Here is a 20156-nt window from a genome sequence, read left to right as displayed (position 1 = left end):
TAACTAATCGCCCATTACAAGTAGCTCTAGAGTATATGGTAAGCAAAGTTAGTAGAGTATACGACCACATACGTACCCTTACATAATTTTATCTGGTCTGTCGTGCTCTATCGACCCGCACCTCCTCCATACTGTTGGGCAAGATCTCTGAGAGACGGGTCGTCCATAAGCTCCGCCATTGAAGGCATGTCTCCACTCTGAACACGATTCATCATCTGGAAAAAATTAGAGGAGGAGAAAGCAAAAGCAGCAACGCACGTTGGCCACGTTCGGATTCCGCATAAGGTTTTCCAGTCCTCCGTTAGCCATCATTTGTTGAGCCATTGACATCATTTGCGGATTGCTCATGAGACTGGCCAGGTCAGGCATGCCTCCACCACCTCCAGCACCACCACCCAAACCACTCAGTAGATCAGCTAGTCCACCGCCGCCGCCGCCACCACCACCGCGGGGAGTAGCTGAACTGGCTCCTGTGCTTGATGACGGAACGATACGGGATTTAGCATTCTCGAGTGAGGATTTGAGACCTTGATTGCCTGGTTCCAGCTTGAGCCCGCGCTCGAAAGCTTCAGCCGCCGCCTCGTAATCTTCTAAGCAGAATTGTGCGTGGCTGTAGTGTTACTTAGAGTAAGTTCGTCTGAATAATAAAATGTACCCTAGTCGATGATAACCCTTGACGAACTTCGGGTCGGTCGCGATGGCTTGTTCAGCATCACCGACTGCGGCGAGATGGTCTCCCTTGCTGCTATAAGCGGCAGCTCTGTTCGAGTAGTAGACTGCATTGGTAGGATCCAGAGAGATCGCTTGTGTGTATGCATCGATAGCCTGATCGTACTTCTTCTCAGACATCAGTTTATTGCCATTGGCCTTGTAATCGTCAGCCTTGGTGTTGTCGCTGCCAGACCGCTTGGAAGTCGAGGACGTCGAAGCAGCAGGTGTCGCAGTTGTGCCAACTTTATCCTTGGTTTTGAGGAACACATCGAAGATGCTAGGCAGTGTAGCCGGTTTGACGGACAGTTTCTTCACTTGGGTATCGTCGGCGGGATCAACTCCAAATGCTTCTCCGATGCACTGGACTTTTGACTGCAGTCAGAGGTCTGGGTGGAGTACTATAACGATGCGCACTTGCAACCTCCAAGCTCTCCTTATCGTCACTCTTCACCGTTCCATCGACGATAGATTGGTTGAGAAAGTCGATGATGCTGAGCACAAGGCGTTGCTTGTTGTCGTTCATTGAACGTTGAGTGTCACACCTGTCACGCGTTTGCGCATCTTGCCAAATGGCTTTCTTCTGCGCACTTTCTGGCGAGCCACCCCAAGACCCCGTCGTCTCTTCCAAGACGGGGAAGGTCTACGAGCGTAGGCTTATTCTCAAGTATATCTCAGAGAATGGCAAGGAGCCTATCTCTGACGAAAAGTTGGAGGAGGCAGACCTTATTAGCATCAAGGCTTGTGAGTACAAATTATGAGGTATACTGCTTCATGGACTCACTCTTGCCTGCTTAGCACCAGAAACCGCCGCGCCACGTCCTCCATCTCTGACCTCGATCCCAGCAACGTTGAATGCTCTCCAGAACGAGTGGGATGCGTTGATTCTCGAGTGCTTCGCCCTCAAACAACAAAACAACTCCATCCGACAGGAGCTGAGCTATGCCTTGTACAACCAAGATGCTGCTCAGCGTGTTGTTGCGCGTTTGATCAGAGAACGCGACGCGGCTCGAGAGTGAGTCAACCAGTTTTCTTTGTCGTTACATCCAGAGCTCACACTTTGTGTTTTAGGGCTCTTGCAAATGTCCAAGTATCTGTGGGCATTGCCCCAACTTCTGCAACTGAAGACGTCGAAATGAACGACGAATCTGCCTCCGCCATGCCTGCACATGTTGTTGAACAAATCGAAAAAACGCATGCTGCGCTCTCTGGCGTTCGTAAAAAGCGCAAGCCCCCCCCAGAATACGTGACAACAGCTGAAATGAAAGCCCTTGGTCCCAAACACACCATTCCCTCTCTTCATTCGGCCTCTCCTGCAGGAATTACTTCGCTGGCAGTTTCTGCGTCTAATCCTTCCCACTTCCTGACTGGCGGTAACGACAAGATCGTGCAGCTATACGACCGTGACACCGACAAGGTCCTGGCCACACTCAAAGGCCACACCAAAAAAGTCAATCACGTCGCCTTCCGCGAGGCCGATGGAGAACCCACATTGGTGCTTTCTGGTGGTGCTGATAAAATTGCGAAAATTTGGGCCCACGACTCCGCGTCGGGTGAATATATCCCGAAAGGCACGGTTAGGACCCACAAAAGCGACATCACAGGCGTTGTTGTACATCCCACATCGACCATTCTTGGTCTCAGTTCAGCGGACAAGACGTATTCTTTCCACGACCTTGCCACGGCCGAACAAGTCTACCACTCTACCCCTGCCGACGACCCATTCTCGTCCCTTGGTATCCATCCAGACGGAACCCTCATTGCACTTGGTACACCCACTTCGAAAATTTATATTTACGACGTCCGTACTGGCGCCGCTGCCGCAATTCTCGACCCGCCTGAAGGTGCTGCACCATTCACAGTCAACACGCTCTCATTCTCTGAAAACGGGTACCATCTCCTCGCCCCCAACTCGCTGTCCACTGTGGCCATTTGGGATCTCCGGAAGCGGAAGACGGCGCACACAATCGACCTCGGAGAGAGCTTCAAAATCAACAAGGTCGTGTATGACTACAGCGCACAGTTCTTTGGTGTCGCTGGAAGTCAGGGCGCGCGTATATTCGCTCACAAAACATGGGAAGAGCTGGCCAGACTTGATGAAGGCGGAGAGGTAACGGATCTGGTTTTCGCTCCAGCGTCCCAGGGACGGCAAATCTGGGGAGCCACTGGACGAGAGGTTAGAATTTGGTCGCCCTCTGCATAAGTTTGTTGTACGTAGAATTGACCATGTAATTTGTTCCATTGCTATTTCGTTGCCGCACCAAGTAAGCTCAGTAGTTCCTTTCGAAGATTTGTTATCCTGTCGTTGTCAAATTAAAGGAACACACAAGTCGGACTGTTCGGTTTCAGAGTCATTCTTTCATTGCAGTCATTCGAGCCATACGTAGACAAAACTACAAAATCGTAACCAGGAAGGCGAAGTGGATAATAGTAACACAAGATATGGGGGGGTGTAACAATGCGAGTGATGGATGGGAGTCAGTATATGCAAAGCGGAGGATGTATCGCAAGGAAAGGGACAAGCCAGCCCAAAGGAAATATTGAATCATGACCATGTTGACGGCCCGAAAGTTCCAGTCTCTGAAACTTTCCATGGCACGCCCATGGCGTCGTTTGTATTTTGCCATACAGTGTTTCCCCACCAGTCAATGGTGCCTGCCGCACCATTGTTTGGGTACTGGATTGCGAAGAAGATGATGATAAGGGCAATAGCAACGCCAGCATCAAGCGCGGCAGAGAGAATGTAGTTGTAGCGCAACCACCAACGGAAGTGTCTCCTGCGAACCCAGAAGTTGAAGATGAAGCCAGTGAGGCCCCACGCAGCGTAGTTGTAGGCTGACGCTGCTGGGATGGCGGCAACACCGCCACAGAAGACGGGGATGTTGATGTAGCGCCAGAAGGAAAGAGGATAGCGGCGCGCGAGATAGTAGAAGGGGATTGGTGCAAGAGCACCAAATAGGAAGCCGTAGAGGAGCGCGTTGTACATTCCCCCAGAGCTGAAGAGACGCTCAGGCCCAATACCACCCCACGTGATCGAAGCGGTGGCGAAGACCCGTGTGGACGGGCAGACGAAGCCGTTGGGTGCATCGGAGGTACAGATGCCTGCGACGTTTCCAAGCATCCAGCTTTGTGTTGCGGTGACAACAAAGCAAGTAATGATGCACGAGATCATTTGGACGAGGAACATCATCCTTGGAGGAACTTTCATGTAGTGGCCAAGCTTGAGATCACCAGCAAATGCAACAGCCTGGGCGGTTCCGGTATATGCAATGGCTTTGAAAACAATATTGGCGACTGGACGAGCCGGAAGAGCGTAACCAATAATCATTTCCTCGACGACTTGGAGAGCGACATGTTGGTTGGTGATGGCCTGAAGCATCGCAAGAGGAATGGTGGCGAGCATGGCAATGATGAGTGCGAGTGCCGCAGCCCAGATGGGTAGAAGCGTGGGGAATATCTCGACAGCCACGAAGATGAAGACGGTGGAGAGAACACCGACGACGATGTACCACCAAGCGGGAACTTCTGGGTAGGTCATCATAAGCCGAGAGTGAATGTCTCGTTCGTCCTTCAGACTTGCTCGGAAGCGGCGAACAATATCACGACCAAACCACACTGCGCTTTGTTAGTTTATGGTGCTCATGTTCGAACGGAACAACATACAGAAAGTGTGAGTAAAGATGGCGCCAAAGGAGGCGAAGGAGACGAAGTAGGCCATGCACAGGGCTGCTGTCATGAAGATTGGCGAATATGCAGCGTATAGCTCAGAGTCGAATTGTCCGTCGCGAACAACGGCCGAGATGTTGTAGGGCATTCCCGTGTTGTCAAACGACACATATGCCGACAATGGGAGGTAAGCCGTATAAAGGGCATTCTTGACTGACAAAGTGTTAGAGAGTATCCAACGACGAAGATGATTCGAACTCACAGTACATGATAGGCACCACCAGCCAGAAGCAAATGATCACAGACGCAATCGTGTTCATTTGGGACCACCACTAGGATAAAGAAGGTAAGCAAGTCATCGAATGACGAGAGAGAGTAGGACACATACTGGGGTTACCAAAGGACTGCCGATAAACGAGATCATAGCCCAATCAAAAGTGATAACACTCATTCCCAGACCAGTATTCGCTCCAAACAAGATATTGACAACTTGATTGGTGGGCACAATCCAGCAAACCCAGTTGAAAACGGAAAGGGCAGTGAAGAGATAGCCCGGCACGAAGTACCACACAAAACTGCGTAAAAGAATGAGTTCCAAGCTGCCAATGAAATCGAATATTTTTACCTTCCAACAAGGAACATGAGGAAGAATCGCTCGCGAGTCATGTGCCCGCGGTCGCGCTTGCCGTAGTTCTTGTGCAGAGTGTTGAACAGTGCGGCGTTCACGAGGGCACTGGGCCAGATCATGGACGCGGGCCATACAACAAACTGGCGAAGCATTCCACCCATGGAGAACCCAAAGACTTGTGTCCCGAGAATGAGGAGAATCTGGTAGCTCCAGGGAAGACGCTGGTGGTAGTACATTTGCTGAGTTGCGAGAACGTCCGTCGCATAAGCACCAATATAGGCAACGTTGATCATAACGGTAATGCAAACGTGTTCCTGGATGGACAGTTAGAATATCTCGGGTTCTTGGAGAGCTTCACCAACCTTGATGTTGAACGGCCCCGGATTGAACGACCAAACATAACCAAATGTCTTGAACTGTGTTGTCGGCAAGGCCCATTCGAGGAATTTACCCATGGGCAGTGAGATAAGCTGACCGACAATGCTCGTAATGAAGACGGAGGGAGCTGACGAAAGCTAAGAAAACTGGAATGTCGAGAGGAGATGTAACTCACCTCTGAATGCGAAAACTTGGTTGACGCCAGCCAAAAGAATCGTTAACAAGATGCCGAGGAACCACATGCGGAATGTGTTGACTGGCATAGAGGGATCGTCGACGCTCGAGACTGCAGCGCGAACTTCAGGGTAGGGGGACTCACTGATAAGAAAAGATGAGCATTAGATAAGATGAATGTCAGCAGCAACGCACTCGTCAAACTCAATTGCCGTAGAGTCCCTTGAGCCTGCCCTCGATGGCATAGAGTAGCGGTCAGATGACTCTGCATCCGCATCCGACGGGGCGTATTGTTTGTCCTTGACGGACTGCGGCTTCATGAGTGGCCGCTTGAGCTCGAGGTTCGGGTCGTTGAGGTGCTCCATCATGTAGTCGACATCCTCGGGGACATCGGGGACATGGCGGCGACGAACATACTGAGGAAGTTCCTCGCTCGAGCTGGTGTATGGCTTGAGATCGTCCTCCATGGTGGCCTCTTGCTCTCGTGGGGGGAAAAGAGAGTAGGACTATCTGGTAAGGCGACATCTCTTTTAATCCATCCCGCTTGGAAGAACGCCGCTGGGGTGATCGAGTAGACAATAAGAACAATGCAGACCTAGACAAGCGCGTGATCCCTCTGATAACGCTATGACCATGGTTTTGCGACGGAAGTAAACGCGAAAAGCCTCTGGCAGGGTCAGTTTATTGCATGTAAAGTGGTTTAGCACTCCTGACCGCTCAGCAATGCGTATACGAGCCACAAGGGTCTTGAAATCGTCCAAATACCGTGGTTTGAGCTCCGTATGGTTTATTGTCGTGAGAGTGCTTCGTGTCAACCGAAAACAAAAAGAGCGGTGACTCATCCGTGTCCCAGTTTGGAAATGCTGTGCCATACTGATGTGCCTGTCCAGACTCGCATCCAGTCTGCATTGATCGCAGACGGGTCTAGGCAGAGCCTAAGAATCCTGTGACTCGGAGTTGTTCGGACCGGCACAGACTCACACTTTCTCTCCCTTGCGCAATGAGCACGAAGTACCTTCAGGCTGTGTCGTTGCATCTTTGCAACCAACGTTTTGCTGACCGCAATGGCTTCATCGTTCAAGAATGATCTTTTCACCCAAGTCTCAACTCAGCACAATATTTAGCTCCTCGACTCCTTCTCCCTGACAATTCCCTCGCAATCCCTTCTTGCTCATCAATCGCGTCTTGTGGTCGTGGAATGGCGCCTTCATCACTCCAAGCCGTCCGGCCGCTCTTCCTTGCCTTTATAAGCTCGGGATGTTGCAAGAGTTTCTCCACCAACCATGTCGCAGACCCAGACTATCACGCAAACCCAGGCACCAAACGTGCCCCAAACACTAGTTCTCAAGAATCCGGTTCAGGCGGAGGAAGATTATCGTTACTCTCATCTGCTACCACATTTCTCAGAGGATCGATACCCGCCTCTCGAGCCATTCGAACATGTCGACCCTGGACAACGAGCGTTGACTCACCCCAATCCTCGAGCTTTCCTTGAAAATGCCACCAGCGTAGTCGAGCTGACTCCGCGTCTCGGAACTGAAGGCAAGTTCTATCATGGCGGAGTAACTTCATTATTCAATTCGAGCCAGTTCGGGGGATTAATCTAGCAGAGCTGACTGCAGATGCTCGTGACGAGCTTGCTTTGGAAGTAGCCAGACGCGGTCTGATTGTGTTCAGAGACCAGCATGACTTCATTGACCGCGGCCCCGACTTTTACAGTTCGTTTGTTCACCCCTTGTTTATTGTGATTCGCTGAAATCATTCCACCAGAGCAATGGGGCTCTTACTTTGGGAGACTTCATATTCATCCTACCAGGTTAGAGTTAAGCGTTTGACATTCATTTGCGTCTGACCAGACAATGTAGCGGCCATCCAGCAGGCTATCCGGAGGTTCACCTTGTCTATCGGTCAGCATTACTTGCAAAATTCCATACTTTGCCCTCACGGCTGACAGAGATGCCAATTCCACCTTCAATTTTGAAATTGCCGAGTCCACAACATCCACCTTTTGGCACTCGGATGTCTCTTACGAGCTGCAGCCACCCGGCCTGACCACATTCTTCCTCTTGGCGCAACCGACTACTGGCGGTGATACCCTCTTCACCTCGCAAGTTTCTACCCTGCAGAAACTCTCGCCCCCCTTCGTTACCTTCCTTCGCACTCTCTCCGCCGTCCACTCTGGCGTCGAACAAGCAAACTTCTCTCGTGCCGGCAAGCGTGGCGGCGTCGTCCGTCGCGAGCCTGTCGAGCACGTGCACCCAGTCGTCCGACGCCATCCCGTGACCGGCGAGGAAGCGCTTTACGTTAATAGGCAGTTCACACGCCGCATCGTCGGGCTGAAGAAGCAGGAAAGCGAAAACATTCTCAACTTCCTATACGACCATATCGACAAGTCGGGCGACAACCAAGCCCGTCTCAAATGGGAGCCGGGAACCGTTGCGCTGTGGGACAATAGGATCACGGCGCATTCTGCCATTGTCGATTATGGCGACTCGAAGGAGCGACGTCACGGGGCACGGATTACCCCACAAGCCGAGCGTCCGATTCCCGCTCTGGAAGGTCTCAAATTGGATTAGGAATAATAGCAAAGCCATATGGCTAGTGCACATCAGATATGGAAGTCCACGAGTTTTGGGAATACTAAAGACATCTTTCATTTCACAAGTACAGTTCGACAAAAAACAACGCCTTCAACGCGTGCGCAACTAAGTATACTAGGGTTTCTAGATAGCAGGATAAGCTTAAGCGCAGTCCAACATGGACGAGAATCAGCACAAGAAGCATCTCTTAACACACAGCAGACGCCGCCAACACGCCCCAAATGCTTATATAGCAATTCCACGTGCAAGATCCTTGGTACTCGACGTCGAATTGGTCGCGGAGGACGTGAGGTCAGTCGTACGACTCAGCTCTTGAGGTAAGCCAATGTCCAATTCAGTGTCGTGGCGGTACTGCGCCTTTTCTGTATCAACGACAGCACGGCGATGGTCGAACACAAGAACGGAGACTGTAGCGACAGTTTGTTTGGACCATGCCTTCCCCAGTGCGACACGGAGGATGATGAGTTGGGGGCTGATGGCCTGGGGCATTTCAGTCCAGAACAGACAATAAACTTGGAATGCTTACACAAAAATCGGCCCAGACCTGGAGGAGTGCGAAGGCATAAGGCGAATTACGACCATAAGCAATAGCGTAAATGATTCCGAGCGTGGTGAATGGCAAAGCAGATTCAAGTAAGCAAGCGACGACACCTATAAGAGAGAAGCCAGATCATTAATATGCGGAAATAAAAGGCAGTCGACGAACCCGTATAAGTCTGACAGTGCTGTTCGCCCAATATAGCGCGAACTTTACGGCGAACAAACAGCAAGCGCACCTGAGGGAGTCAATTAGCGCGTAGCATGGGAGTTAAAAACGGCTAGAATTACGCAGATAGCAATGGTCGTGATGACGTTCAGGCCGACTGTAAGGACAGTATAAGGCAATCCGAACGAGATGGAACTGCCAGAAAAGAAGCCGGTGCCAGCGGGAATTGCGCTCTGGTATATGAGCAAGATCGCCATTGCTACATTCGAGCATTAAAAGGGCAATGCGGGGTCGAAGAATCACTCACACATTGCGCTGAAGTAGACGACGACAGGAAAGGCAATGATGATGTATGACGAACCCCAGATGACGAAGCAACGGTAGAGCTGCAAAAAACGACGAGCAAAGTAAGCACTGATGAAATTAGCCCAAGAATCTAAACAAACCAGAAGGCCGTCCGCCATGAAGTTCATGCAAATTCCAGCGACAGTTCCAAGAGTGTTATACCAAGCCGTCATGTTCTCTCCAAGATATTCAGCCGGTCCTCCAACCACATCACGGTGGTCGATCCAAACATATTGCCCGAAGATAGCATTGCAGCTATGTGCTATACTGTCCAATCATAAGCAAAGCAGTGGTGTACACAGCCAGATACTGAAAGCTCACGTCCAGAGAAGCAGCATAACCGTCCCGTAGGCGATGTAGAACGCCGACTCCTTGCGCCAGTTGGGAGAGGCAAGAAAAAAGTAGTTGGTCAAGAAAAATATCGAAACGTGCATGCCTGGAAGGGCGTAAGAGCCAGAAAGAAAGTGGGGAAAAAACTGACCATAGAGTATCGCCGTGAGGTATGAACCAATGTAAAAGGCCCTCTCAAAGGTCAATTCATCAGGCGTATCAAGCGTGTACTGGGGATTGTCCATTACGCTGGGGTCGAAGGCGAAGGCGGGAAGCGCAAGAGATGATGGTGGTCGTGGACAAGTCGGGTCGACGGAGGCACTTTAAGTGAAGGACTTCGACCGCCCGAGGAAGCGATTTACTCGTGTGGTTGATGGGGCTTCATTCGCAGTAAAGAAGCTTACCTGCCCAATCCAGCGCCACACGTGCCCCTCGCAACTCCTACCTCTGATGGTTTTACGCACCAAACATGGTTTTAACCAACGTTGTTTTTTACCGACAGGCGAGTGGGTCCACCATATAATGAAAGAACCGAACAGCTTGACGGTCTGGACCACAGTGAAAGCTTACGATCCGGACGGAAAACGTGTCGAGGATCTGCTGAGAGTTTAACAGATAACCTTGGACAGCGGAAATATCATCACGACTCAAAAGCCTGGCGGGAGACTCGACCCGTCTTGCTTTTATGTTTCAGCGCCAGTATTCGGACTTGAGCAAGCATTGCCTTGGAAATACAACCTGGACTAATGCCTGGCCATCGAACACGCAGGACAACAATTCATTCGCAATCGCTGAATATGGCTGGCTATCTTGTGAGGATATTCGGTTCGCGACTCTATAAGTTGGAAGGCGTAAGAGCGGCACAGAATAGCGGGAGCTTGAAGGTCTACTTCTGTTCAAGTCATTGCTCATTCTGAAAATTACACTTTGGAAGATGGACGGAGACCTCTTTTGACCAATAGGGAGCTCGTACTGGAGCTTGTTCACGATGTGAAGCGAGGGACAGGTGACGAAAAGCACTCGTGGATGCGCTAGAGAACATTGTCGCATCGTACGCGCTAATGTTTGGGAAGCAAAAGAGTGATGATTACATAATCATTGATGCCAAAGTCTCTACACAAACAAATCGTCTGCAATATAAACCGACATATTCTGCATGGCGCCAGCAAAGTGAGCCTGGGCCCAATCGTGAATTCTCCCAAAGTCCCTGCATGTATGAAGCACATCTGACCTCTCCTTTGCGGCATGCGATCCTTCGGACCATTGCCACACCTTAAACCACACGTTAGATTACTCAAAAAGAGTCAAGTTTCGACGCAACTATTGGGGTGATATCGGAGGCACACATAATAGACTGGCGTAGACTCGAGAGACAGTGCTGCATATGACTCGTGTTGATTCCTTCCGCCGTGTGTGGGTAATAGTCCGGATTCATGGCCTTGCGAATCTCGTCCTTCGACACTGTTTGAACGCGAGAAGCACCAGAAACAACGGAAACGCACCAAACAATGGAGCTGATGGAATACGTCCAGCGCAAGCATATAGGTCCTGGGCTCGTCCCCAAGAATCGGATACGTCTTGTTCGCCAGAAATTGCGCTTGACTTCTCGGTATTTTCGAGTAAGCAACTGTGAAAAATATGAGGACTCGCAAGAGAACGTAAATTACACGCACACTTGTAGAGACTTTTCCAGGCATTATCGACAGCGTCTGAAGGAGGCTGGTCATAGATCGGCATGTTGGCACCGAAGCCGCTATTTTAGGATGAGCAAATGCAGCTGGAGTTGAGGCAGGAAATCGACCTATGGAACTTGATAGCTCTGTAAGATAACGCGCTCTGAGCTGGTGCTAATCGAGTTCGAAGAAATATACGGTCCACAAGGAGTGAACTGACAATATACGGCTTGGGGAAACAATGGATTTGCTGGACTGGATGCGTCGAACCAAAGATACGCGGTCGCCAGATTGAAGCAAAGAGACACCAGTAAGACGCAAAGGAGAGGAAAAGAGATGTAAAGTCTAGACTTTGGCCAGTTAAATGGTGTCGACTCCGCCAGTGGAAGATATGGGAACTGCATGAGAGGGAGTTGATTGACCAAGTTGAGAAGAGATGGGGTGAGGCAAACGAAGCAAGCTGACAGAATCAGGTTTGGAAGAGGTGCAGAAGCCGCCCGACAGAATGTAACGGGACCATTGAAGCGAGCGAAGGCATTTGAGTTTGTTGGGTTTGGCTACTAGGCTTCCGACTCCGCAAAAATCGTGGTCGGAGTGCAAGCTTGAGTTGGGAGGTCACACTCGCTTCTGCTGCCTCCGTCCCATTACGTGCTCAAAATGGAGCTTCTTTCAATTGTCCACAGAATTAACGGGCCACTAGACGATCCTCCTTCTACTTCTGTGCGGCTCTCGAAGCGATTTCCAAGCTTCCCAAATCTCTTCCGAATGTACGACCTCAATCTTGGGCTCTATATAAGACTGTCTCTGCTTGGGTGTCCAGCAATCCCTCCACAAAATGTTTAGCACCAAACTATCCATTATCCTCGGCTGTCTCGCCGGTCTTTCGCTCGCATTACCAACTCCTTCGCGGGATGAATCAAATAACAACGAGCCGACGCGCGCTATGGCGACCCAGCCTCAGCAATCAATATTCGCGGCTGCACAATGGGAAGAGCAGAGGTGCGCCTCTCAATTTCCAGTGGTATTCAAAGCTCTCAAAGAGGCTCAGACAGCGTCGAACCCAAAGTCAGGCAGCAGCCAGCGCAAGTGAAGACTTCTTTGCACATGATAAATGGTTTTGGGAAGAGTCATCTCACGTCGTCGATAAGAGGCTCGTTGGGCTACTTACTCTTCATGACGGCCTTCTTTCTGACCCATCCACAGAAATAACCCCAATGTTGATATCTTCGCTATTACCCAGTGGCAGTCTTCTGGGTATTCTATTTGTCTTTCTCCAGGCAACATAGACTCACTCTTTACTGCAGGTTATCGCCTCGAGCAACTCTAGTGTACTAATCAGATTCGTCGACGATAGACTAAGACTTGTACATAATCAATTCATCTCTGTCTCTTTCCCCCCAACGCAAAATGGCGACCACATACGTGGGCTTCGTCGGCCTCTCCATCATTGTGCTCAAAGAGTTCAATTCAGTCGTTACAGAGCCCTACATGGTGTGCTATTCGCAACACTCATCACTGCATAAACATGACCCGTTGGCATCTAACCAGGACGAGCCATTCCACATACCCCAAGCACAGGCATACTGTCGCGGCGAATTTGACACATGGGATCCGAAACTAACAACTCCGCCAGGACTGTGAGTTATGCTGTCTGTCCCACAACAAAAATTCTTAGTATTTTAGCTACATTTTGACTCTGGTGCTGAAGAAGATGTTCATGCTCAAGTGCAACGTCGCACAACTCCGTCTGACAACGGCGCTATCTCTTCTCTTCCTTCCCCTCGTTCTTGGACGTCTACTTGCTTTCCATCAACGCGGACGACTGCCACGATGGACTGAACCGCCGCTCGATGCGTTGATCCTCTCCTGCTTCCCGATTGCATGGTTTTTCGGTTTCCTGTACTACACCGAAGTACCCAGTCTTGTCTTTGTTGTTGGGACGATAGCGGCTGCCTTCCAGGGCAAGCACTGGCTTGCGGCTTTGGTGTGTGGAGGACTTTTATTCGTCTGTGGTCTCAACAATGTAGTTGGGTCTAGGCAGCTGCACCTTCCGCCAGACGAATATAATATGGGTGCTCTACGCGTATGCTATGAGCCAGCTCATGTACCTCCGGTTCCGACGCTCCCCGCCAGGTGCAAAACCACTTGGTCAGCTTCACGACCCTTTAGCTTTTGAAGCGCGTCCCAGTGTGTTTTCTTGTCTTCATATTTCTCGTTCTCAGCTTATCTTCTCTCGTCTAGACGATATTATCAAGACTCTTTTGAGCTTGCCAAGCGTCATTCGAGACATACTACCAGCATTTGTTCCATACGCTTTGGTGTTGATTGCTTTTGCTGCCTTTGTTGTCTGGAATGGAGGGATTGTTCTTGGTGGGTCTGTCTCTGTGCTTATATCGGGTCTCAATTCGCGCAGGCGACAAGTCAAACCACATACCCACTTTGCATGTCCCTCAAATGTATTACTTCATCGCCTTCTCAACTGCATTTGGGTGGCCAGTCCTGATCAGTGGTAAACACGGTGTTATTGGACTCGTGAGGCAGGTCTACTTGCGGATGTTTGGGAGCAAACTGTTCGTAGCCCGCTGTCTTATGATTCGACTGCTGAAGTATATTTCAGACGAATACTGTGCACCATTCTTTCTTCGCTGGCTATGGCTTTCACAGTCAATCTCTTCACGTTCGTGTGGCTTCTCATACCAACGTGCTTGACTGACCGATATGAGTAGGATTCACCACCCCTTCCTACTCTCTGACAATCGACATTATACTTTCTATGTGTGGCATAGGATCTACATGCGCTTTCCTGCTCCATACCTGCTGATTCCATTCTATATTGCTTGTGCGTGGGCCTGGTTCTTGCGTGTTGGTGGGTCTTCTGAGTTGCTTCGACTCCTCATTTGCCAAACTCATTGAATTGACTGAATAGGCGAGCAACAAACCATGCTTCAAACATTTCTCCTTCCCATATTTGTTCTGCCTACGCTGCTACCTACGCCGCTCCTGGAGCCTCGCTACTTTTTGATACCCTACATTCTTTTGAGATCTCAGGTGGCAGATATTCCTAGTTGGTCGGTGGCCTTGGAAGGGGGATGGTATGTGGCTATTAATGCCGCGACGATGTATGTTTTTCTCTACATGCCTCGGGAGGGCGTAGGTAGGTTTATGTGGTAGCCACACCATATATAGAAAGACTCCCATCAAAAGCCAACTTCTTCAACTTTGCACCCACCTCTTGAGGGTCGGGCCGCCTCTGCGCGCTTCTCTTCCCCTTCTCTTTTCTCTATTACCATGCCATCCGACGGAGGGTCTAGCACTCCCCCAAAAGCTGCTACGAGGAGTTCGATTCGTCATTCTCTGGGACTAGCGTCGAAGGCGTTGGCCGCTATCAGCAAAGACAAAGAAGGAACGAAGAAACTGAAGGACGCCAGTGGCCATTCGCGTCGCCTTTCCGCTGTGGACGCGAAGCCCAGCATCGCACTGGCGCCTCGCGCTTCGCTGGGAGATGTCAACCGGCCTTCTACCATTGCCCCAAAACGAACCATGACCCCAGAGTCCAAAACGATCACCCGCCGACGTGTGTCTGGCACAATCAAAGAAGACCAGCAGCCTGAGCAAAATACGAATGGGAATGGGACAATAACACGGTCTGCGTCACTCAGACCCCGGCCTGGGGTGTCTGCTCTTCCAAAGTATCGTCCGCGGTCGGTTGTAGGAGGCGAGAAGCCACCATCTCCAGTGAGAGCGGGGACTAGACGGAGACTAGCCGGCTCAGATGAAGACGAAGATGACCAGGCCTCCAAAGTCGTTGAAACTGCTGTTGAGAAGAGTATGCGACCGATCAGCCCACTCCCGCAAAGGGCTGCCCTCAAGGCCAATCTAAGCAGCGCTATAAATGCCCCAAGTCCACCCGTCAAACAGGTCAAAGCTGCTCCGAAAGCAAAGGACACTCCGCCGAGACCGACCAAGACGGTCAGAACGACCCCGTCTGCCAATAATATCCACAACACCATTAACAACAATGCTATCCCCCGACCTTCCTCGTCAACCTCGAGTTCGAGTTCGTTCACTCCGCGCACTCCGAAATCGACAAATCCCAAAGGTGGCGCTAGTAGCAAAAACGGCAGTCCTCTTCGAAGCCAGACCGAATCGCCACTTGCCCGGCATTCCAAAAAAGCGTCATCATCGCAGCTTGGAATCCCTCTCGAAGCGGGGAACATGTCCCATATCTCGGAAGAAGGAAACAGCGAAGACGAAGAAGTTGCTCTTCTACTAGCGCCAGTTGCCCCTCCTGGCGCGCCCACGCCAGCGATGCCGCGCAATGTAGTAACTTCCCGCAGAGTACGGAAGCCTCCCCAGACTCCTACCCGCTCGCAACTACCGTCTCGTGCAAACATGTCCTATCTGTCCCCTCTTCCCCCCACAAACGAAAATAGCCCTTCTTCTTTACGCCCCAAGCCGGCTGGCAATGTCCCTATTGCAGGTCGAGGTTCAATTTTGTCCTGGGAACAACTGGCTGAAGCATCGCGGTCGCTCGACCAAGACGAGATTGCCCATATGCTCTCCGAGATGCCCGCTCCCTTCCGTTCTGGCGCAGTGTCGCCCGTCAGTCCGATTGACGTACCAGAGAGCCCTTGCCTGAGCGCCATGAACTCTCCAGGAGAGTTTGGCTCGATTTCACAGGTGCTTTTACCAGAGGTCACACCCTCGCCCGCCCCACATGCAAACCACTCGAGGCTGACGGAGAAAGACATCCCCGCCGTCGACCCAGCCGTCGTCACCCTTTTGCGTCTCCAACTGGCTTCTGTTGAGAACACGGCCAAAGAGCGATTGCATCAGCTGAATCTGATGGAGGAGGAGATCCACAACCTGAAGCAAGCGAGAATGCGGGATGCAGAGGAACTCAGGCAACAAGTTGGCGATCTGGAACACGAACTTCGTGGGAGTCTTGAACTGCGGCAACGGACGGATGAGGACCGCTCGGCGCATATTGCGTCGTTGGAAGACCAGTTGAGGGCCGCTGATGAGTCACATATCCAACAGATCGACGACATTGTCGAGGAGACCAAGGCAAGCGTGCAGAGAGAGGCGGACGTGGAAAGGGCGAAGGTGTCTGCCGTGTGGTGTGCACGTGTTGCTGGCACCCAGTGGGCGTTCGTGAGAGACTTTGCGGAAAACGAGCTGGATGCGATCAAAGGCGACCGGGAAATTCTGGCGGCGCTGTTGACTGACCTAGACGCCATGCGCGAGAGGGCGTTGGCCGCGTGTTGATTGTGATTACTTGCTGCCCCAGTGAGTCTACGTGTCGCGTCTTTATTTCTCCAGTCTGATTTCGCGTTGCAGCCTTGTTGTTTCTTATCTATCCTTCCCCCATGCGGAGCTTTCTTTCCTTCATTTTGTTACTATACCTTCGAACTATGTATACCACCCACAACTGTATCATTAGTGTAACAAACTATGCTTCTCCATGTGCTCTAGTTCGGACTATGTGACTTCAAGGTTGAAGATGGTGGCAAAAAGTCCAAAATCATCGATTGATGGCACCAATTTTGAATTTTGTGGCCGTAAATGTGACTGTAATGCTCGTAAGGAGCATCGAGCTCATCGAGGGCTGTAATAAAGAGGAAAAACGCGAATGCTATCAAGAAAATTCGGATATAATGAAAATAAATAGGTATCATAAGCCTGTTCACGAATTATTTCCTTATTAGGACGAGGACGTACTACCGAGGGCAGATGCAGATGGCATTCCTAGTGCGCTTAGGCAGCTATATTGTGCATCAAAGCCTCCATCCGAGTGCTTTTTGTAGCAGGAAACGGGGTTTTGACGTACAACGGACAAATTTAAGGGGCAGAACATCGAGTTGCAAAAGTCCGACAGCATGACAACTGATACCTACCTACTAAAAAGAAGGCCGGGCTTCGACTCGAAGACCCAGGGGAACGTAGAGTACGTAGAATTCAAAACTAAAAGCAATTGTCCATGGAGTTTGTGCGTGGCGGAGACCGCAAGGGCCAGGCCCGATGTTAAACAAGCATAGCGCCAGCGAGGGCTGCACCAACCGCGAAGCCGACACTGCTGGCGACGGTGATTTTGTGGGGGGCAGCGGCGTTGGTGAGCTTGACGGCGCCGCCAGGGCCCGGCGCGTTGGACTCGTTGTAGTCGGCGGCTGTGGTGGTGGTGGAGATTGACACGGTGCCCGTTAGTTGCCCCTGGCCAGTCTTGGTGGTGTGCTCTCCAGAGGACCCAGGGACGAGCGGAGTGCCCGGAATGGTTTCTCGTGAGTAGTAGGTCGTGGTGTCTCGGCGGGTGGTCGGCTCCTGTGGCACAGTCGTGGGGTGGGAGAGGGTAGTCGAGTGCCAGGTGGTGCCAGGGGGCGGTCCAATCCTGTTCCATGGGTAGGTAGTCAAAGATAGCGGCATATCAGCACATACGGAGACACAGGTAGGCCGGTGGTTGCAGCCAGCGTCGTAGGCACGGCGATGGCAGCGAGGACGAAAAGAGCGGTGAACTTCATGGTCGGTCAAGTAGGATGTAGGGGTAACTGGTGAACTTGAATGCAGCAGACAGAGATTGCTCAGGTTTTATACTTTATCGACGACAGAATAGCGGTGATCCAAACCCACCGTGGATGAGAAGGTGAAGCGAGTTGAACTTGAAGACCTTTGTTCTTCTTTGGACACCAAAACGGCATGCCAGATAGTATAAGATTTCCCATTGATTTGTGTGCAAATCCTGACTACTTGGGCAATCAACTTGGAATATAGCTCGCCAATTTCCTAGTAGAGCAACGTTATTGTCGAATTGTCTCCGGGCGCGCCAAGTGGCAAGTGCGATACTGGCATTGCTGCCACATTTCGCACAGATCATTAATGTCACCACCTTCATCCATCAATGCGCAGCACACACACCGTTCAGAGGTTGCAGCCTACACAACGAGCAGACTGTGGCCAAAAAAATTGGAAAAAGACCGCATTTGATCCAGGACAGCAGTCTTTATGAACTCCGATAAGACAGTTTCTTTTCCTTTTTGCCCCAAAGGCCAGCACACAGAATTTGAGCACTGGAGCCAGCGGGACAGGCGGCCCAGCGCAGCATCAGTTTGGAGCCTGCGGCCAGTCATAATTCATTGATGTATTGAATTAGAATGAAGCAGCGTGTAGTGCAGATCCCGTGGCTCGTAATTGACGGAGGAAGCGAGAGGCCGACTTCGAAAGACACTGACAGCAGGAGCAACAGTACGGCGCTGAGCAACTTCAAGTTGGTGCAGAACAGAACAGTTCCCGGCCCATCCCCGTGACGGATGTCACTGATCTGATTCGGCGCAGATCGGCCGAATGACCGTTTTCGTGCCCCTCAACTTGAATGAATGATATTGTACTTGATAATCAAGATGGGCAAAAAGCATTGATATCTAACTATTAAAATGTATAGTAGGTAGAAGGTGAATCGAATGCGGTATCGTCCATGGAGTGTAGGATCCAACCCTAAGCGAGCATAGCGCCAGCCAGAGCCACACTGACGACTAGGCCGAAGCCGTGGGCGACGCTGTTGGCCGGAGCGGCGTTGGTAAGCTTGACACCTGGCGCTGGCACGTTAGAGCCCAGGGGGGTGGTTGTACCCGGCGCGGTGGTTGTTCCTGGCGCGGTCGTCGTCCCCGCTTTGGTGGTAGTTTCCGGTTTGGTCTCGGTGACTTTGCGTGTTTCCGAGCCCCGAGTAGTCTCAGAGGCTTTGCGGGTGGTCTCCTCACCGCGATAGGTGTTCTCTTCGGAGCGATATGTTGTTTCCTCGCGACGTGTAGTCTCCTGGCGAAGCGTGGTCTCCTGGCGCGGTGTTGTTCTGTGCACATGGTCAGCACCAAACCCTAGAATTCCATAGCAAGGACATACTCGACCACGGGTGTGGTCGCGGCGAGCGCCATGGGTACAACGAGGGCGGCAAGGGCGAAAAGGGCGGTGAACTTCATGGTCGGTCGGTCGTGGTCAAGTCAAGAACGTGAACAAGAGAGAATGCGGGACACGAGGGGCTCTCGTGCCTTTTATACTTGCCGGGTGCCCTCTGCGGCGAGCCAAGCCCACCGTCGACTACGAGAAAGACCTCCCGGATAAGAGCACAGAAGAGCGCTGGCCATACCCTTTACTGTTTGTTCGGGAACACAAAACCGGGGGATTTGCACGGATCATCGGTCCAATGCACATCTAAATATGGCTCGCCGCCTCAAGCTTGCCGCTATGTGAGCGACAGTGCGCCTTGAGCACTGGCCCAAGGCTCAGGCAACTTGAGCCAAAATGCGCAATATTCCGGTCGGATTTCGCCTCAGTCGTCGCAATAAGAAATGGGCGCTACTTTCGGCATCCAGGCTGGGACGTGAAGTCGCAATCCGGCAGACATCAATGCGCAGCAGCGCTCAACCCGGCGGTAAGCTTGCGGTAAGCAAGGTAGTTGGACAGCGAGTCGTCCTGGTGGCTCGTTGCGACGTTTCAGTGGAAGAATATTAGCCACATGTTATTGGTTTGCCTCTTCCCAGTCGTTTGCGAAAAGTTGGGTAATCAGGATCATTCGAGGTTGTTGTGCCCATGGTGACGATGGTGTGCAAGTGTCGCGGTCCGGGTCAATAGAGTGGCTTGTAGGTCCCATAGCTGACAGAGACGGGTAGTTGCCTTTGAGAGACGGCAAGAGCAGTTTGCTGGGTGAGCGGCACGGGTGGGCACAGTTCAACAGTTCAACAGAGAGTCCGTTACGGATGTGACCCAACCGTGACACTGGCAGGCCGTCACGCATCAGCACGATGGGTTGTCAGTGTAACACGAATAATGAGTGTGTGGGCCAGGAGCCTCCGTACTGTATTACACAGACGCATTCAGCGAAAGAGTGGCTCTTCGATCCGGGCGACTATCGTGCCGCGACCAGAGGAAGAAGGTTGGCGCATCATCAATCAATCACTGATGTT

The 20156-nt window shown here is 51.4% G+C and overlaps 7 protein-coding genes across 7 annotated transcripts; 3 read left to right on the top strand and 4 right to left on the bottom strand.

The window, feature by feature from the left end:
- Positions 1-3: 3 nt before the first annotated feature.
- MIND_00446600 (Hsc70 cochaperone) lies at positions 4-1246 on the bottom strand (the record flags this gene model as incomplete). Its single annotated transcript, XM_037361280.1, has 6 exons — positions 1126-1246; positions 656-1076; positions 259-610; positions 122-215; positions 77-97; positions 4-26 (listed from the first exon to the last, which is right to left on the bottom strand). Exons 1-6 carry the CDS (start codon positions 1232-1234, stop codon positions 4-6), a joined length of 1020 nt encoding a protein of 339 aa, XP_037221572.1. The 5' UTR covers positions 1235-1246.
- Positions 1247-1274: 28 nt separating this feature from the next.
- Positions 1275-2911, top strand: MIND_00446500 (uncharacterized protein; the record flags this gene model as incomplete). Its single annotated transcript, XM_037361279.1, has 3 exons — positions 1275-1452; positions 1507-1723; positions 1780-2911. The coding sequence occupies exons 1-3, from the start codon at positions 1281-1283 to the stop codon at positions 2909-2911; spliced, it is 1521 nt and encodes a 506-aa protein (XP_037221571.1). The 5' UTR covers positions 1275-1280.
- A 342-nt stretch (positions 2912-3253) lies between these two features.
- On the bottom strand, positions 3254-6021 carry MIND_00446400 (OPT oligopeptide transporter; the record flags this gene model as incomplete). Its single annotated transcript, XM_037361278.1, has 8 exons — positions 3254-4323; positions 4372-4587; positions 4637-4706; positions 4763-4949; positions 5000-5316; positions 5365-5507; positions 5556-5698; positions 5750-6021. The coding sequence occupies 8 exons, from the start codon at positions 6019-6021 to the stop codon at positions 3254-3256; spliced, it is 2418 nt and encodes an 805-aa protein (XP_037221570.1).
- An 816-nt stretch (positions 6022-6837) lies between these two features.
- Positions 6838-8130, top strand: MIND_00446300 (TauD domain-containing protein; the record flags this gene model as incomplete). Its single annotated transcript, XM_037361277.1, has 5 exons — positions 6838-7096; positions 7144-7272; positions 7325-7370; positions 7420-7461; positions 7509-8130. The coding sequence occupies 5 exons, from the start codon at positions 6838-6840 to the stop codon at positions 8128-8130; spliced, it is 1098 nt and encodes a 365-aa protein (XP_037221569.1).
- A 249-nt stretch (positions 8131-8379) lies between these two features.
- Positions 8380-9780, bottom strand: MIND_00446200 (uncharacterized protein; the record flags this gene model as incomplete). Its single annotated transcript, XM_037361276.1, has 8 exons — positions 8380-8634; positions 8681-8805; positions 8861-8930; positions 8983-9119; positions 9168-9246; positions 9307-9472; positions 9527-9641; positions 9687-9780. 8 exons carry the CDS (start codon positions 9778-9780, stop codon positions 8380-8382), a joined length of 1041 nt encoding a protein of 346 aa, XP_037221568.1.
- An 868-nt stretch (positions 9781-10648) lies between these two features.
- MIND_00446100 (uncharacterized protein) lies at positions 10649-11612 on the bottom strand (the record flags this gene model as incomplete). Its single annotated transcript, XM_037361275.1, has 6 exons — positions 10649-10807; positions 10857-10988; positions 11038-11162; positions 11209-11288; positions 11337-11382; positions 11429-11612. The coding sequence occupies 6 exons, from the start codon at positions 11610-11612 to the stop codon at positions 10649-10651; spliced, it is 726 nt and encodes a 241-aa protein (XP_037221567.1).
- Positions 11613-12615: 1003 nt separating this feature from the next.
- On the top strand, positions 12616-16476 carry MIND_00446000 (uncharacterized protein; the record flags this gene model as incomplete). The annotated part of the gene is made up of 9 exons (XM_037361274.1): positions 12616-12845; positions 12892-13192; positions 13236-13395; positions 13450-13578; positions 13622-13778; positions 13826-13885; positions 13935-14074; positions 14135-14358; positions 14413-16476. The coding sequence occupies 9 exons, from the start codon at positions 12616-12618 to the stop codon at positions 16474-16476; spliced, it is 3465 nt and encodes a 1154-aa protein (XP_037221566.1).
- Between the last annotated feature and the right edge of the window lie 3680 nt (positions 16477-20156).

The sequence above is a fragment of the Mycena indigotica genome (assembly GCF_014461135.1).
Source record: "Mycena indigotica strain 171206Taipei chromosome Unknown Mind.scaff0004, whole genome shotgun sequence".
In the NCBI taxonomy this organism is placed as follows: Eukaryota; Fungi; Basidiomycota; class Agaricomycetes; order Agaricales; family Mycenaceae; genus Mycena; species Mycena indigotica.
This window is presented reverse-complemented; position numbering and strand designations above follow the sequence as displayed.